At 35.3% G+C, this 19,776-nt stretch overlaps 1 protein-coding gene across 2 annotated transcripts in view; it reads left to right on the top strand.

Annotated features, from left to right (window-relative positions):
• Positions 1 to 19,776, top strand: part of LOC148946515 (katanin p80 WD40 repeat-containing subunit B1-like) — a 256,838-nt gene that overhangs the window by 136,808 nt on the left and 100,254 nt on the right. The window contains exons 8-11 of one of the 2 annotated variants that reach the window (XM_089097400.1): positions 3,581 to 3,696; positions 7,010 to 7,063; positions 14,232 to 14,553; positions 19,325 to 19,487. In XM_089097400.1, coding sequence (XP_088953526.1) covers positions 3,581 to 3,696; positions 7,010 to 7,063; positions 14,232 to 14,553; positions 19,325 to 19,487 — 655 coding nt within the window. The remainder of the gene's footprint in view (positions 1 to 3,580; positions 3,697 to 7,009; positions 7,064 to 14,231; positions 14,554 to 19,324; positions 19,488 to 19,776) is intronic. The other variant, XM_089097401.1, reaches the window with a different exon arrangement.

Genomic DNA, 19,776 nt, shown 5'->3' with positions numbered 1-19,776 from the left:
CCCCCTAAAGTGGTCTAAAGTAGTGTAATTTACTTAATTAACGCAAGATTGCGTTAATTAAACTTGCTCCTAACTCAAGTTTATCGGATCAACATATTTTGTGCCCCTCCTAAAAAAATTCTGGTTCCGCCGCTGCCTATGTCCTGCCTTTGTGGTAAAGCCCCCAGGTGAGCGGAGTAAAAAATCCGCGTATTTTTCGTCTTCTGACCCGCAAATATCTGTTCTTCAGTAAAATAGCGAAAACATCAACCTATGAAAGATATTAAGTAAACCAATAGAATAGTGCGAGAACAACAGTATTCTTTTAATCATCTTAAATAGGGGGAATAAAGCTTAAACGGACAAAAGAAACAAGTCACCATCCCCTCAGTGTTGCTATTCATTATCTAGTATAATTTGCTCTTTACTGAAAACCCAAGATAGTTGGATCTTTTTTTACTCTTACTTGCTATGGGTGGACGGTCGCTCTTTGTTAATTGGTCACTATAGTATTTTCTCCTATTTTTATGTAAAAATGTGCAGCTATTAAATTTTTTTCTTCGGATAGCTAAATATGCCAGTAATAGCTAATATACATACCAATTGAACATGGCAGTTTAAACTATCTTATATGGGTTATTTTAAAATATTAAAGAAAAACATTCAGGTTTTCCTTCTTTCCAAAATGTTGGCATGTGTTCCTTGTTATTTAAACGCTCACGATGTTGATGTTATAAAGAAACATTGAACTTCAACAAGCTTTGATTTAGACCTTGAAATGTATTCTTGTTCTTTTTACATGAATTAATAACTTATTTGCATAATTTAATATTCACATAGTAAATTCAACTTGATTTAATCTATAATGCTATGTCTACACTAGTCTGATTTCCATATTCCCTACATTTGCAGTGGAAAAAGTTAAAAAAAAATAATAGGAAGATAAATATTAAAACCAAGGAGATTTCACCCTCCCTCCTTGAGGTTGTTGGAAAATACCCTTTGGTTGGATTAAAATGCAGTGGCATAAAAATGCCAATTTTCAGATTTTGACCCCCCCACCCCCTCTCCTAAGGAAATATGCCCCGCCCCCACTTAAGAGAACAACCTTTAAGAGAAACAAAAAGGAAGACATGCAATCAAAATCTTGTTAAAATTATTGAAGATTATGTTGCGTTGATTTAAAAGTGATTTAGCTAAAATATTTTATATTTTTTCCAAATAGTATGTGTCAAACTTACTCCAAGTTAAAGTGCATTTCATGTGTTTAGTTTTAGTCTTAGCATCTATTATTCTTAGTTAGTTTGCTATATGTTGATACGCGACACTACAACACGTGGCGCCACTGCACTCACTATGAGAAAAGGTACGTGAAAAGTCACTTTTTACGGCAGTTCCGCCTTTGTCGATTCCATCCACATATGCAGAGACATCTATCTCCTTAAGAAGTTAACCCGACCTCCGGGCGCATCATCCCCAAGTAAAATATTCAGATTCGAATTGTCCGTATTTTAATGTCACGGTCTAGTCAGAAAATAAGATGAATAAAAAGGTGAATTTGGGGTTGTTTTTTCTCTAAGATTGCGTAGAATAATACAAATGTTCAGGTTTCGACTGAATGCTGTTAAGCTTAATTCAGGTTTGTTAGATCTGTATATTCAGAAATGTGGAAAATGAAGAGCACAGATTCTTGACTTGTTAAATTTATTTAATTTGTTTTATTAATTCATTGTGTAATTAGTTATATTTATTTAAATAGGTATTTCGTTTTAATTTGAACCTTAACGTTAAGTAGTTACTGGCTTGGTTCCAAGTTAGGTTGAATTATCTTCCCTTCTGGTACTTTATAAAAGTTTCGGCTGGAAGTGGACCGGGCTCAGATGAGACCGTACCTTGCCCCCTTTTTAGGAGAAAGGTAGAATGATCTATGGTAAACCTCATTTTATGCAAGTGCCAGTGTCTTTCTAACGATACTACTACTACTACTAACAACTCACCGCCGCACCAAGCTGCCTGAGACCAACACAGCTACACACCCCTCCTCCTCTATCCCAGTCTATTCAAAGCCTCCCTTTTTACACCCTCCCACGAAGTTCCCATTTCCTTTAAATCTTTCTTTATGATGTCCTCTCACCCCAGAGGAGGACGATCTGCTTTCCGTTTAGCCATAGACGGTTGGTCGAGAAGAAAAATCTTCGGCAATCTGTCATCCTTCATCCGCACAACGTGCCCTAGCCATCTCAACCTTTCTTTCATTATAGCTCTAGAGAGCGGTATTGAACCGCATTTTTCGAACAGCCTATTGTTTGAAATACGGTCAGTCAGCCGGGTACCCAGAACAATCCTTAAGCAATTTCTCTGGAACACATCTAGCAAATCTTCATCCGCTTTTCGAGCCATATTTGACTCCAGATTTTGTTACTGATTTTGTGTCGCCATCCGACTTTGAATATGCGCCTCAGGCGCATATTTGAAAATGCTGTTAGTCTTTTCTCCGTCTTTGTATCAAGTTTCCAAGACTTGCGAGCATATAAAGGAACTGGTATGGTGTTACTGTTAAGAAGTCGCAGTTTTAAGGGAAGAAAATACTTTTTTGATCTCCACACAAAAAAAAAGAAGTAAAAGATTATACTTTCCACGCTCCTCTAGAATTAAATCTTCGGTATTATTTCTGATGGCATAATTTTTGAATATATAGCCACTTTAAGCGAAACATGACATTGTATGGCACATTATGTCTCATTGCTTTCCATTATGAGACACTCAAAACGTAACAACAATCAATTTATATTTAGTTTCCCCATGTTCTCTCGCTACTATGTTTTACAACTTGTTCCAATAAGAACTAACCTACACTTGAAATGGCCGGCAATAGCTCGAAGAAAAAAAAAAAATTGACACTCTCCCACGATTAATGTTGGCTTATTCTTCGTTCCAATGAGGATAGCTTTCCTGTTTTATTGATAGTTCCGGGCCATTCTACAAGAAATACTGATCACATCTTAATTCATAATTCTTTGAAATGAGAAAACACATTTTAATGAAGCTTAGGAGATGATGGTAATCACACCTAAACTTATTGATTTTTTTTTAAAGAATCGTTCTGATTTCACATCAATAGATGAAAGAAACCAAAAATCCCCTTTCTGCAGAAGAGTGATATCCTGTCTCCTCATAGGAACCTGAGAAGGACTAAAGGTCTTAAAGCAAGGAAAAGTTTAATTCAGATGCCAAATTTGGACCTTACATACTAGATATACAATGAATTTACTCTTTCGTCATAAACACTTATTTTTGGCCGAAATTTGGGTCCCTTTGCTCCTTGGAGGACGCTGGAGTGTAAAATAGGATAACAGAGTTTAGACACAATTCACATGGTTCTAAAGTAACAAGAAGCCATAATTATGTAACTTCCTGGACATTAAAACAGGAGGAATTCTACCGCCTCCTTCTTTTCGCTACTATTTGGTGTATAGAGGACTAAAGTCAAGTGGAATATTATATATTATGTGTGATAACCTTAATGAACACTATGGTGTCAAAATCGCCTCTGTTGTGATTTTGGGCCTTTTTTTCATTTTTTGATTGTTTTGCTTTTAAGGATACGGATAGAAGAGTCCGACAAGTCAAGTAGTACTGATGCGGAAGATGATAACTCTTCAACTGCAGATTTGACGGACTTGACATACACAGCTGTCTTTAGAACGAAACGAGACTGTGAGTATATTATTCTTTTTCGTTCGATCAACGTGTCTCTTGCATGGCTACTTCTTTATCGGCGGCTCAGATCTCTATAACTTTCTTAGTTTTCTGCTCAACTTTCTAGAATATAAAGACACCAACGGTGTTGGACTTTCTAGCATATAAAGGCACCAACGGTGTTAAACTCACCCGACTTAAAGGATAATAATAAGGGTATGAACAACCCGCGCCACTGACAGTACGCATAACCAGAAACACTTAAAACGAATTTTATTTTAAGATCTGGATTTCAATTACTAAGTTCAGGAATATCCAGTTGAACAGATCTGAAGGAATGTACACCTTTGCTTTCATTTTTTTTGTAATTATTATAGAATAGTTAGCCCTACGTCACTAATCATACTGTCCATGTTCTAAAACTTTGTTATTCAATTCTTCTGGCAGAAAAGGGTTCTTTATCTTTTGATACATATAAGGCAAAGAAAAAGAGGCCAGAAATATATTTGTTTTTCTTATAATTAATTTAATAATTCTTAGTGTAATAATAGGGGTCATTGGCTGTTTTATTTATTTTTTTAAATACAAATCTTTATTTCTTCTCTTATCAACTTCTTATACTCTTTGAGAAATTTCCCAAGGAATATAAAGGCACCAATGGTGCTAAACTCACCCGACTTAAAGGATAATAATAAGGGTATGAACAACCCGCGCCACTGACAGTACGCATAACCAGAAACACTTAAAACAAATTTTGTTTTAAGATATGGATTTCAATTACTGTCTAGGTTCACGAGTATCCAATTGAACAAAGTTGAAGGAATGCACACTTTTGTTTTCAGCTTTTTTGTAATTATTATAGAATAGTTAGTCCTATGTCACTAATCATACTGTCCATGTTCTAAAATTTTGCTATTCAATTCTTCTGGCAGAAAAGGGTTCTTTTATCTTTTGATAAATATAAAGCAAAGAAAAAAGGCCAGAAATATATTTTTTTTTTCTTATAATTAATTTAATAATTTCTTTGTGTAATAATAGGGATCATTGGCAAGGAAAAGCTCATAGGCAATTTTTATAGATATGAGGTAGCCATGCCATTTGGTTAGGGTCTCATATTTGCAAGAGTATAATCTTAAAGGAATAACCCCTCACATGGGCTTTATTTGAAAGACTTGGTTTACAGCACGTGGTTTCTTCAGAAGATCCCGAGGAGCTCGGCCAGAATGGCCAAAATAATACTTTTGCGTTAAGTCCCATACAGAAGATTGAAAGGGATAAGGTAAATTTTGTGAAACGATTACTTCAGGACAGTGGTTTCCAGCCGAGGCATTTCTAAAATCCTGATGCCCCCCCCCTGATATTTAAATTTTGTTATTCTAAATTTTACGTGTATTCAATTGATTGGAACTTAAAAGGCCATTGACTTGGTATCTTTTCTTGGCATATTTTAGACTAATGAAAGATATTTCCTGAATACAACACCTTTTACACAATGTGTAGCGTCATTGCAATACTATCACGTATCTTTTTTGTCCTTTAACTGCATTTGAATGTGTGGCGTCGTTCACATGAGAATTTTTTTTTTTCAAAATTAAGGCTCTAAAGTAGTCCTACCCATGGGGGCAGCCAAAGGGTGTATGTCCTGCGCATGATCCACCAAGTATTGCCATCCCCCATCGGTGGGGCCTGCCCCCCACGTTGGGAATCACGGCTTTAGACCTACAATTTAAATTCAGGGTTCTTCAAGCGTGATATTGTTGTGAAACCTGTCATAATGGCTTCAAAAAGTTGTGGGGTAAAAGTTTTGGATAAATAAAGATCAACAAATTATGATTGGTAAATCTAGAATATTTATTGGTTTTCAAACATCAATAGTCGATGTAGCAGGGCCGATCACATGCATCCCAGATCATAAGGCTTCCCTTTTTTTTATATGTCAATATTGTATAACAAGGCCGTATCCAGGGGGGGTAGGGGGTTTGAAGCCCCCCCCCCCCTCCCGAAATGTTTGTCTGACTCGTAAAAACGTAGCACAAATGGACATAAACAAATTTTGTATGTGTTTTTTGAGTTTTTTTGTGTACCCCCCCCCCCCCCAAAAAAAAACAAAAAAAATTTGGTAAAATCCTGGGTACGACCTTGTTGTATAATCTAGCTGACTGATTTGTGGTCTAAATAATGTATATATTGCGGTGTTTTCATTGAGTAGTCTGACAGAGAAGTTCATCAGGTCCTTCCTTGGGTAAGAAAAAATAAATGGACGTGAAAGCAGAAACTTGCTTAGAAAGATGCTTTCATTGGGTGCGAAGTTGATTTTTATCACCGACTGCTAACGGTAAAACACGAAAAGAAAGAAAAATCGGAATATTACGAAACTGTGGCAAATTTGTTCTTGCTATCGGGAGGGTTATTCTGTACTTTTTAAGGCTTTGATGTTTGCATCCACTTTGTTCTGTTTACTGACATTCATAAAAGAATGGAAAACATCAAGATAATGATAATTTTTAATAATTTGTGCTAGAATTCTAACTGTGCTAGAATTTGTCCTGAGTAAAGTACAGGAAAGATTAAGTTCCGTTAGCACCCAAAATTTTGGAGTTCCATCATTTGGCCGAATTTTCTTTTATGCTCTTTCGAATAGTCCATATGGGGCCCCGTACGACCCTCTGTTAAAATTTTGATTTATTCTTAACAAAACCCCAACACTTTTCTCGAGAGTGAAGTTATCCAATCCTGGTTAGTTGCTGGCGTTATCATTAGCGGCCGAGCAAAACATTAATCTGATTCAAGTTTATTAACTGGACTAGGGAGTTTTCGAAAAGTAGCTTTACAAATCTTTAGTCCTTCTTCTTTAGAATGAGATTTCAAACCGTTGAAAAATTTCACTCTCAGGTCACTATTTGCTTTGCGCTTTAAGAGGGAGATAGGAGATTAACTATTCCTAAAAGGCTACCGAAGGTTGCTTGTCCTAGTTGTTCTTTAACTTTCTTAGTTAGGGTGGAATATGGGGGTAACTAGCAAGTCTGTATGCGCTCCTCCCCTCTTGCATGTGGCCTTGCACGTGGCCTTGAATACCCTTTAAATAATAAGCGTGAACACCATGGTTGATTCTTTTCTTATGTTTTCTCCATATCTCTTGAAGTTTCACCCTCTTTCTCTTTCTCTCCTGCTTTCTTTGCTTTCACCCTTAGATTCTTTCATTTTTCTATCTTTATTTCATACTCTTAAATTTTTGTTATGGAAACTTTGTTTGCTCAATGTAGGACTTTTGCACAACTTACTTTCAATCATCGCACCTTCTTTTTTCTTGGACCTGGTTTTTTCTTTGCAGTGACGCGGACGCCACCACCGCCAGAAGAGCCTGAACCACAGTCAGAAGACAAAGGTAGGTTATACAATGTTTACTAAATATTTGTGTCAACTATTTTGCAATAATTCCATCTTACACAATTTCAGTGCTGAATGAATTTGCAGCCATTTGCAAAAATATTGAGTAGCTAGAAGGGAAGTTTTGAGTGCAAGTTAATACTGATAGATTTTCGCGATTTTTGTCTGATGTCAGTCAGGTTTAGTTGCGGGAAAGACAGCGGAACTCAGCCTGAGAGGTTTGAGTAAAGCGGCCTCTTTCGCTGAAAGCCCATTATTAGTGAGTAGTAAGTTCACGGGGGGTGCCCTTGCAATGAAGCCTACACAAATCTGATAAAATCTCAGCTATTGCTCTAGCTCATCCCCGCCATTATCATCTAAAATGTTGAATATATTTCCATGAATGTCCGAAATTGGTGAATATCGACATTCACTGGTGAATGTCCGAAATACCATTTTTTTTCTCCTCGGATTTAGTCAGCGCTGCCAGTCAACTTTTTCAGTTTTACGCAAGGTTTGATGATGACATGTAAGGTTAGATTTGGTTAGGTTGGGTTAGATTTTTAACCCATTTCTGAGATTTATAACTTAATTTAACCTACTTTAACTTTTACTATCAAAGCTTGCATAAGACTGAAAAAGTTGATTTGCAAAGCTAATTGAATCGAGATAGAGAAAAAGGAATTTCAGACATTCACCGGTGAATGTCGACATTAATCAGATTTCGGATATTCCCTTTAACAAATATACCGCCGTTTAGGTATCTTTTTGTTTCGTTGGGCGATGTGGTGAGGTGCAAGTTCAAGGCATCATGGCTAATGTTTACAAAAATTATCCGAAAATTTTTTTGCCTTTGGGTCTGTTCTAACCCTACGCCGCGGGAATTTTAGTTTAGCATGGTAAGTGACATGGTTAATTACTCCGCGTGCGAACATTTCGCTTGTGATAGCTTTTAACTATAGCGCAACATGCTTTCATTCTACTCACCTTGTTAGGAGTAAAAACAATCCATCCAGGTTAGAGTAAAAAATCCATCTGTACTTGAAAACCGAAAGCTGCTTTCTAGTTGCCTTTGGTATCATTTGCGAAGCTTATTGACCATGAAAAGTTGCAGTTTACTGAAAACAGTTTTCTTTACTGAAAATAGTAAATAAAAAAGTGGAGCCAAAGGCTTTCAAATTCTAAAGGTGGAACTGACTATTGTGAATTTCGGTAGCTTGTGGTAGAAATCGTGGAAGGACGTAATAACCCTCTATAATGCCATAGTGTTGGTTTTATTGATTTTGTTCTTGTGAAGCTTCTTGGAAATCAATCATGGTATTCTTGTAACGTATGTTGTGTCTGAAGTCATTCCCAAATCAAAGAACCGTTCATCAGTGAAAACACATGTTACGATTATTATTATGTGTCAGGATGAGGAGACTCAAAAATCTAAATCTAGTTTCAATTTTAGATTGAATTAAAATTGTGCTAGGATGACCTCTCCTACTTTTTTCGCCACTCTTTTTTGGGCCTTTTGTTGCTTGTTTTATCGATTGTTCTATTATTCTGTGAATTTTTTTTTGTAATTGATGTTCATCTCCAGTTAATTAATTAAAAAGAAAAGTTTTTCTGATAAAAGTAAAAGAACGGAGTTGAAACACAAAAATAACGATGTTGTCTATAAGTTTGCCGTGTCGTATATGCTTGTTTTAAATTGTTTTTCCAATTCTCGTTAATTATATTCAAGAGGAGGATAAAGGAGTCTTCAGGTCTTTTCCCCCTTGAAGAAAGCAATTAATAAAAGCCCAAAATTTTTAACATTCATTGAACATTACCCTCGATTAATCCACCCTCGAAAATTTTTGCAAGTTTGCCCCATACCCCTGGCAAAATCTATACGGGTGCTATGTAATAGTTTGTTATGGACTATTTCCATTTAGTGACAAATCAAGAATGACGTGGAAATGGAATTTCTGAACATTTGAATAGCACTGCCTCCTAAAACCTGATTGGTGTGTCCAAATGGAATCTTATACCCCTTGTTAGCTTGTCTTCACCTCAAAGGGGAATTTGTATGCCAAAATTATTCATATTTTTTTGCAGTTCAGCCTGTTTTTGCGAAATAAAAGGTTCTGGGCGAGGAATTCTCAGAGGTATTTCTGGAAGAAATCCCTACTCATGTCTGGTATGATATAGGTGAATTATAGCGCTGTTCGTTTGTGAGATCTGACCACACCCGTGGTGCCAATTAGGTGGGGGGGGGGGTATTTGGATTCCCCAGTCCCCTAGATTTCAAAAATACACTTTGGTGTTTTTATGGAGAAATACATTTTTGGTATTTTCTTTGGTAAAAACTGAAAAAAAAAAATCACATCATTTATATTTTTAAATCTATATTTTGACCCCCCCCCCCCGCCCCCCGCTGCATTTTGGATTGGCGCCATGGGAACACACTACGAAAAGGTTGTTTAGCTGACTAATGCTTTTAGACAATAAACAATAATTGGCTAATGCATCTGGTTTTGTTAAACGGGGAACTGTGATTTGCTTGCATTGGATATCCCCGTCCCCTAGATTTCAAAAATACCTTCTTTTTTTGTGTTTTTATGGGTAAATACCCTTTTTTGGTATTTTAATTGGTAAAAATTGAAAAAAAATCCCGCCATTTAGATTTTGAAATATATTTATTACCCCCCCCCCCCCAATATTTTTTTTTGGATTGGTGCCATTGGAACACACTGCGAAAAGGTCTTTTACCTGATTAATGCTTTTAGACAGCAAAGATTAATTGGCTAATGTATCTGGTTTTATTGAACGGGGAACTGTGATTATGTGCCAACGTTATTGATTAGTCAATGAAACGAAACTTGACTATAATTTACAATCATTTTTCCTTTTATGACTAGGTAACTTATATGAATTATTCAGGTTTCAGTCGACGCCATATACAGAAAGTTCTTGAATAAAATATCGAGAATTAGCGGGTGTGCGATATATATATAATATATATATATATATATATATATATATATATATATATATATATATATATATATATCAGGGCCGTATCCAGGATTTTTGTTCAGGGGGGTTTTACTAATTTTTGACTTTTTTTGGGGGGGGGGGGGTGGTTTACAAATTTTTGACTCAGTTTTCGACTAATTTTACTGATTTTTACCTAGGTTTTACTAATTTTCGACTTATTTTCGAGTCGGTCAAAAAATTTCGGGGGGGGGGTTCAAACCGGGTAACCCCCCCCCCCCCTGGATACGGCCTTGTATATATATATATATATATATATATATATATATATATATATATATATATATATATATATATATATATATATATATATATATATATATATATATATATATATATATATATATATAGAAAATAGAATTTATTTGCGCTAAAAGCCCATAGGCCATGGCAAAAAATATAAACAAAGAACCATTACAAAGAAATTGCACATAACCTAACATAATCCTACTGAAATTTACTTCTATGATTCATCGTGAGACGAAGGAATCGTGCCAAGCTTCTGATACCCATAAAACACTCATCCGCACACACATTCACCAACCACTCAAAATCATAATCCCCCCTACCATATACCTCCCCCTCTCATATTTTTTGTGTGTATATGGCTCTTGGGCTTTTTGAAATACACGATCTATCTATCTATCTATCTAATCCCCCCTACCAAACACTTCCAGTCTCCAATCACTCAGCTCCTCACATTCACACATCAAGTGATACACGCTCTTGTCTAAACCTCCACACATAGGACAAAAATAAGGACCAGCCTCTATATATATATATATATATATATATATATATATATATATATATATATATATATATATATATATATATATATATATATAGAAAATAGAATTTATTTGCGCTAAAAGCCCATAGGCCATGGCAAAATATATAAACAAAGAACCATTACAAAGAAATTGCACATAACCTAACATAATCCTACTGAAATTTACTTCTATGATTCATCGTGAGACGAAGGAATCGTGCCAAGCTTCTGATACCCATAAAACACTCATCTGCACACAAATTCACCAACCACTCACAATCATAATCCCCCCTACCAAGCACTTCCAGTCTCCAATCACTCGGCTCCTCACATTCACACATCAAATGATATATGCTCTTATCTAAACCTCTACACATAGGACAAAAATAAGGACCAGCCTCATATATATATATATATATATATATATATATATATATATATATATATATATATATATATATATATATATATATATATATATATATATATATATACATATGAATGCTTGAATCACGCCGGGAATGGGGTGATTTATGCTCCAAAATAAGGGGCTCTTAATTTTCCGATGGCCAATACATTGTCAAATAGGGTAATAAACATTCACTTGACTGTTGCAATAGTCATTCTTTCTTTGCATGAGTTTGCCTGCGGTAATTTGAAAGGTAATTCGATGAATTGTACGTCAAAACTTATATTTGTAACTCACAGTATTAAAGCCGGTACAGTCTATCGACTGGCAAGTCCGTTTTTTTTTTTTTTTTTTTTTTTTTTTTTTTTTTTTTTTTTTTTTTTTTGCGAAATATTTTATATATCCCTCTTAGAAATCTGCCGGAAGTCTTCCCTTAGATTTGTTGCTAAAATCTTTTGTTGCTATACTAGTTTAAGAATCATTGTGCAATGAAATGGTTTTTAATAATAATTAATGTAAGTGAATTACATTGTTTTTAGTTCTACCACTCTTCTATAAATTATGTCTTACAACATAACCCTTTTTTATTTACCCTAGCTGAGGTAAATGATCGCCCCATGGTCAACCTTCTTAAGGCTGGTCAGCCGATCCCCCCATTCTTGGTCAACCTTATTAAGAGCATAGGCGGGCGTGCCTTGTTTGCCTCTCATTCTAGGCAATCTAAAGGTCCTGTGTCAATTTTAAATTGTTGGTCAGCCTGCCTGAGGCTGGCTCACGGCTAGGCCTTTTGTGCCTTTCCAAAACACACACAAACAAGTATTTGTCCAATAAGAAGGTTGTACTTACTCCCGCCATTTACCCCTGCAGCCATTTAAACATTTGCCTCTCAATTACTTGGACTATCTCTCTTGGCTTTTTTCTTTCTACAATTAGCACACTACGGCCAAATACATGATTTTCAATTCAAACTTTCTATATAATCAAGCTCATATAGTTAGCCCAAGAAAAGGAATGGGCAAAAGATTCATATACCCCTAAAGCCTTTTATCTCCACTGTGGTTGTACACTTTTCGTCCCCAACAAAATGAAACCATTTTTCAATTTTTATAATGCCTGCAACCACTCCGAACTGCGAAAAAAAGAACAAGGTGAAATTCTGTAGATTCTTTTGAAACAAATGAATATTTCAACCTGCGCATTTCCGTGCATAGAAATCCCTGAAGGATAATTCTTCGCGTAGAATGAAGAATGAAATAAATACTTTTTTCGTTTTCAGAATTTACTATGATCGCGTTTGAAATTAATTTCCACGTTTTAACCATTTCACATTCGATAAAGATATTTGTCAGTATGACTTTTAATGCTATTAATTGTAGCTTAGGGATCTGAAATCTTTCCATTTTCTTCCATTTCCATGGTCTTTATGTCATTTCTTTTGGACAAGGGATGGGCCGTGGCCCCCTTACTTGTAAGGGGGCCTTACTTGTGTGTTTCTCCCTTGTAATATGGCGGAATGTTTCGCTTTTTGTTTATTTGCTCGCAATTGAATACTATTGACTTTCTGCTGAATAATTTATGGGAAAAACATTAACTTTCTGCTTAACTGCATTGCTTAGTGATATGTGACATGTCTCACAGTTTTCTTTATTATTTTTATCGTTATAGTATATTTAAGGTATGTTTGCGCATGCTGTTTTCGCTTTTCATTCTATTTATTTATTTAGTATTCACTCCAAGCAATCCACACTGCTACTCCTTCTCCTATCAATCATACTCTATGCTCATGTCATTTCCACACTGCTCTCACCTCTCCTCTCCTTTTTTACCTTAAAATAAGATTATTTTTTTTTAATAAGAAGGTTAAAATATATTTTTTTTTTTTACTTTTTTTAGTCAGTTCATTATGAGGCAAAGAAACCAGTTACAAATTTTAAAGCAAATTTTGTTATGTATTTTCTTTTTACTCTCGCTCAAAGGCAAAAGCTTGTTAAAAAAAATTTATGCTACCTGAAAAATTATCAAAAATAAAGATTTGGTGCATCGGATAATATCCAACATCTGCGATATCCATTACGAAAAAAAGTATTAGAAACTTGTCAATTTTTTTCCCCTGAGAGAGGCAATCATTGAAATTTATTTTGTTTAAAATTTTCTAATTGACTACTTCACATTTTTATTACTTTAATTATTGTATTTGATCACCTAATCCCCCCCTCCTTACGGCCCCTTGTACGGCCTCTTTATTGCTGCCTTTCAGGATCAATTTGTACTCTTATGACTATGTGTGTATGATTTTACTTGTTTATCGTTTTGAATCCATGCATGGGCGCCCATAAGCTGATTTTTTTTTGGGGGGGGGGGGGGCTTACCTGGTCTAATCGGCACTTCCATGCTATATAATAGAAATCTAAAAAAAAAAAAATATGGCAGTATCATTCAGCCAGGGGGGCTGGAGCCCCCCCTCCCCCATATGGGCACCCATGAATCCATGCTCTTTATTTACGAGTATCAATGCTCAGTTTATATTGCTGGAATCTGCAGAAATATTTCTCTCAGACTTTACCCCCTCCTCCCCTCCTTGCAAGACTAAAAGTTCAGTATTTTATAAAATTTGATAAAAAGCTGTTACAATTTTTAGTATGAAAAAGATTTGCCCCACCTCCTATATCACCGGAAAATTTAGCTGGGCTCCTGGGTTGTTTCGCTGGGGGTAAGTTATAATATAGTAACTGACTGCACTTTCTTAATCTGATAAAAATGGTAAGTTATGGTAAGTGGTCATAGTGTTATTACGTGTTCTTAATGTTTTACTTGGATATTGACCTATCATGCCTGGCAATTTTTGTGACAGAAGTGACGGATTTTTAATAAGATTTCTTGTATGTTATCCGCTAAAAATTTGCTTATTTCTCGGATTTTCGTTTATGTAAATTTCTTGCGCCCGGCAACGTCAGCTTTTATTAATAGATGAACTAATTTTAGACGCCACACCGATAGTCATAAACCCACCACCCCCTGACGTACTGCCACAACAACGCAGCGTGGCAATGCCTGTACCCCAAGTATCACGAAATCAACCACTAACACCATCTCCGCCAACACCAACAAGAACTGCGCCAAATATAGTGGATAGAAGCCGAGAGCCATCTAGGAACCGTGCACCAGTTCGCCATCAAAGAAGAAGTAGTTTAGGTGAAAGACACAGCCCGCCATCTAATACTCCGATTGCTTCGGTGCGTGGTAGAAATCGAGATAGTGTTAAGGATTTAGTTCACGCCTCTTATTCTGATAATGAAAGTGGAAGGTAAGTCATTTGCATTAAACGACAATAATTTTTTTGGTTTGGCAATATTAACCAACTATTTAGAAAGAAGAAAACAAACAATCTCAAAATCTAAATTCATTTAATGTTCGATAAGAAAATTTTAATGAGAAAGTCAAATAGTTTTTTTTTTACAACAGCCGCGAATGGCGATCCTCGTAATTTCTAATCTGGCTCATTGAAAAATGCTATTAAGAAAATTCGGCTGCAATTAAAATATATTTTTAGTTTTTTTTTTTTTTTTATAAATGTGGATTAAAATTGAAAAATATACATCATTGGAATTGAGTCGAACAACAGCCAGTATTGCCAGTATTCTTCTACTCTTTTATGTTTATAATGACCCTTTTATATTTTGTATGATTGAACTACTTTTTTTTTAATATTTTGACTAATTTGGCCCTATTAAGAAATGCTATTAAGAAAATTCGGCTGCAATTAAAATATATTTTTAGTGTGTTTTTTTTCTACATGTGGATTAAAATGGAAAAATCTACCTTTAGTGGATTATTTCCTTACTAACTTATCAAGTGTTATTAACAGCAACGCTAGCACTGTTGAGCCTGTGTTATCTACCGATGCCAACAACACGAGGTTAGGCTGTTTCTATTCTCACACACCAACCTACATTGTGTATGCACCTTCTTATGCTTAAAAGTAATATACCGTTGTTTATGTATTTTTCTGTATTTTTGATTTTTGACCAATCTGATAAAATGAGGGAAAAAACCGCCGAAGTACAGTACAGACGTTAGTAATACTGTATACATTTTAAATAATAGTATTTATACAGCTTTCCTAAAATTCTGGTCCAATTGGCTATCTCAGAGATTCACACAATGTCGTGCCTGGTCAGTACTTGGATGGGTGACCGCCTGGAAACACCGGATGCCGTTGGCACTTTTTCCCTGACGAATGCCCTGACAAGGATAGGCTGTGTATAAAAGGTTGGACCTTTTTCGGTGCTGTTAGATGGTTTGGGATCTATGCTCCGTCATAATTCCCTTCCTCCGTCCCTATCTCCGAAAGGAAATCCTGCTTGTGAAGCCTGCTAGTGGTGTCAGGGTGGACCTTTCACGAATTTGCCGAACTAGAACCCTGACTGCGAACACCACTGCAGGATGACCTTGAGGAGTGACGCCCCTCGAGGAAATTATAGCCTAGCAAACTACACAGCATTTGGGATGGAGGAGGAGCGTGCGTAGCTGTCTTGGCCTCGGGCGGCTTGGTGCTGCATTGAGTTGTTAGTAGCAGTAGTAGTAGTAGCAGTAAATGGCAGAAATTGACACTTATCTTTGATAATATCTGAAACTTGTAGACTATAGATATGCCTTTTCAATAATTCTAAACCGGTTCGTCATTTCAAAATTATCGCTCTACAGCATTTTGGCCCTGCATGGGCCAAAAACTTTGATTTGTGGTACAAAATACATGATGTCGGTTCTTTCTTGCAGCACAGTCTCTTTTGTAATTTAAAAAGGGCAGGATAGCTTTTAATTTCCGTTCAAATGAACTCTCTCCCAAGTGTACTTTGTTTATAGATGTAAGTGCAGCAGTAATTTCAGATTCGTCATCAACAAGCCCAGATTTCGTGATTCTGGTGGAGTTGAACACCATTTGTGAATTCTTTACTGAGTATATCTCGCATTGACAGTCTTACTTGGACGGCTAATGCTTACTTCATTTCGTTATACCATTCCTGAAGCAGGTAGAAATTGTATTGTTTTTTCCTTTGTCAGTTTTTTTTTTACGCGTTTTTAATTTTTGGTTACTATGGGCCGTGGTTCGTCCATTAGTAGTTTGCAGCTACCGCTGCAACTATGATGATCTTTGATTTTATCTTTGATGATCTTTGATTTTTTCTTTCCTGATAACGATTAAAAATAATTCTATATATTTATTTGAAGCATATCTCTGAGTAAAGGGCATTTCATGAAGAGCAAGGAAGGTTTGGCCCATCGAATCTCTAAATCTCATTGTCTTACTTTCCTTTTTTCTTACTTCTTTTTTATTTTTATTTTCTTTGGTGCATACTGGCAAAAAGTTTAAATATTTGAAAATACTTCGTTAAGCATTTAGATGCTCAGATACTTTTAAAAAGCACATATTTCTTCTAAAATAGCAGGCGGTACCTTCTCCTTATTTTATTGTTGCTATGATCAGTTGCATCAGTGATGGAACTGATGATGATAGTGGCACGTCAGTGGTGCATTGTGATAATGGTGCACTGCTGCTATGATTAGTTGCATTAGTGATGGAACTAATGATGATAGTGGCACTTCAGTGGTGCATTGTGATAATGGTGCATTGTTGCTATGATCAGTTGCATTAGTGATGGAACTAATGATGATAGTGGCACTTCAGTGGTGCATTGTGATAATGGTGCATTAATTTCTTTAAAGTTCAATTTTTAACTATATTAGTGCCAATAACAACTACCTTGTAAAACTAAAAACATACCCCCAAGTAAAGGGTCTTTTTCTTGGTTAAATCATAAAAAGGTGATTAACGGAGGTACAAGACACCCCTTGTAGACTAGCCACAGTATCAACATATAAATTAAGGTTTTAACATTGAAATTAGTGTTATAACTTCATTCTTATCAAATAATCCCTTTCTAATTGATTTCAAGTTCAAGTTCTTCTAATTTTCACACTAATTTCACTACATGACAAATTATCACCATAATACATGATACAATGGAAAAGAAAAATATTTACAGAAGGTACCTACAAAAATATTTATATTTTCTTTCTATAATCTATATATTCACCTAAACATAATTTCTCACCTAATTACAAGGGTAACCGAAGGGTATGGAATCCTAACTTTAAAACAGCTTTGCCGTGATCAGCACTTATTTGAAAGAATTTTTTTAACTGGTTTAAGGTATTTTAGTAAAAAAAATAGAAATAATAATAAAAGCTCAGGAAATTTTTAAATGCTTTTTCTGTTAAAATATAAACGCTAAGCTACATTACATCAAGTGAATTGCCGTTCTTGACGTTACCGTTAATTGATGTTATGCGTAATATCGATTTTAAATCTGACGAACTGGAGTTTTTTACTTTCCCTGTAATTGATATTTCAGATCAAAAGAATGTTAAAAGTATCATTTAGACTTTAAATATTTGAATACTTCGGTATGCAAGTTTTTTTACTCTATTTTATGCTAAAAATTTTTGAGTCTGTTTTATAATACACTAATGAAAGCTGTTTGAAAGATGATAAAAAAAATAATGAAAATACGATCCCAATTGATAAACTAATAATTAATATACTAATATACTAAATACATTGATAATACTAAACTAAATGCTAAATTAATGAAGATACGGTGCTCGATTGTCGGGTCTATAATCGAATTTTTCTTAAGGGTTTGTTTTGTTTCCACTATAGAAAAAAAACTAACTTTGTTTTAACTCTTTATTCTTTAAATGTATGGTAAATCTGGTGGATTGAACAAAATTCTAACAAAACGATTCTGATTGATTTTGCCAAATTAATTTGTTGCCAACTAATTCTTAAAATACTTATTAATCTCTCGAATAATACAACCAATTCCATATTATTCATCTATTTTATGAACAATTATTAAAGTATACAAGTGGCTCAGGTTGTATCAAAATTGAATTAAAAACTTTTAATGTAGAAAGAATATAAAAATTAAAACATTTTTGCCCTCTAGGTCCATCATAGATTGTTTCGTTCCTGAAAACTGCGATTTCTAAGATTTTTCTTCTTGTGACTATAAAATTATGAAGCTTTTAAAGGAAGTGTCACATTTTTTTCCGTGTTGCCACGTTGAAACATTAAAATAAATACGCAGAACTAAATAGCTAAATTTGACAACGCTTTACGTCCGTAAAATTTGAAACAGTTAGCAATTTGTTGGAACCCAAAGACAAATATACCTACATAGGAAAGCTGCGCCTACCGTATATTTTTAGCTTATTTTTTGCTTGTTTTTCTTCTGCGTTTCTCTTTTTTAAATTTGGCACCAGCTTCAATCAAAAACGCCATAACTACACAAGGAAGTCAATTTCATTATAAATTTCAATTTTTCCTATTCTACTAAGATATATATGGTTGTGTAGATTTCCACTTCACCAATCCAAACTATTTGATCTCATTTTCACTGTCCATGGTACTAAAAACCTACATTGTAGTTCCTCAGTTGAAAAAAAGAACATACAGTATTGTATATAGAACATAGGCCAGTTTTGAGCACCTAATTGGCAATTGGATTTCCCTACATAAGATGGGATATAAGTTTCTATTCTCATCAGTCTCCTAAAACGCGGAGTCTAATCTGTTTATTTGGCCGCTCCCTTTTCCTCACAGTTAAGAGAATATAAAGCTTAGCATTAGTAATTTCATTGCCAATATCTTCGCTACGGTAAACCTTTCTCGACCATTGACCATAGCAGCTCTGACGTGACTATAGCAGTCCTCAATTGAATTAAAGTGTGAAAAAGCAAAAACAAACTCTAGAGGCCCTAAGCTGAAAAAAGAACGAACGGACAGTGTTGTGGCCATTACTAGAGCATCGACTAGGTATTTCTGATTCTTCTCCGTACGACAGGATTTGAGTTTCTATTCTCGTCAGTCTCCTAAATTACGTGGTCAAAACAGTGATGCCAGTTCATGGAAATGTAGGGGAGAGGGGGGATGCAAAATGTATTTTTCTAAAAGCGTTTAAGGGTCTCTTGATCTCATTGTAAATTCATCATTGATTTATTTTATTTTCTAGACAGCCGTATCAGAGTCCAGCTGAACCGATGCTAAGCCGATCAATGGGTCATTCAAGATCATCGTCCTTAACAAGAGGTCCACGACAGGCCCCAGACATTATTGTCTCTAGGACCAGACCTGATGTAACCGTCCCCTCAGTTTTTGGCAGACCGAAACTGCAAGTAAGTTTTCGTATCATTACCTAATTATGGATATATTATTTTAACCAATGTCTTAGGCAGTAAAACTGGGTATTGTCGTTTTGTAATCAATATCTAGATTGATGTGTCGAGCGATATGTCGTCGAAAATATTATTTTTCTTTATCTGTAACTATGTTTAGTGGGATTAGATGCCATTCAGTATAAACTAAGCCCAAACTGGGAGCTAATAAATGAGCCGTGTTAGGAAGTTAAATTGAGTAGCTAAATTTTTAATTCTTTACGAAGAACAATTTACTCTCAACTATAGA

The sequence above is a fragment of the Artemia sp. Qi Xiang Cuo genome, chromosome 11, assembly GCF_049724085.1.
Source record: "Artemia sp. Qi Xiang Cuo chromosome 11, ASM4972408v1, whole genome shotgun sequence".
In the NCBI taxonomy this organism is placed as follows: domain Eukaryota; kingdom Metazoa; phylum Arthropoda; class Branchiopoda; order Anostraca; family Artemiidae; genus Artemia; species Artemia sp. Qi Xiang Cuo.
Note: the sequence above shows the minus strand (reverse complement) of the source record. Positions and strands in the feature narration are given on the sequence as shown.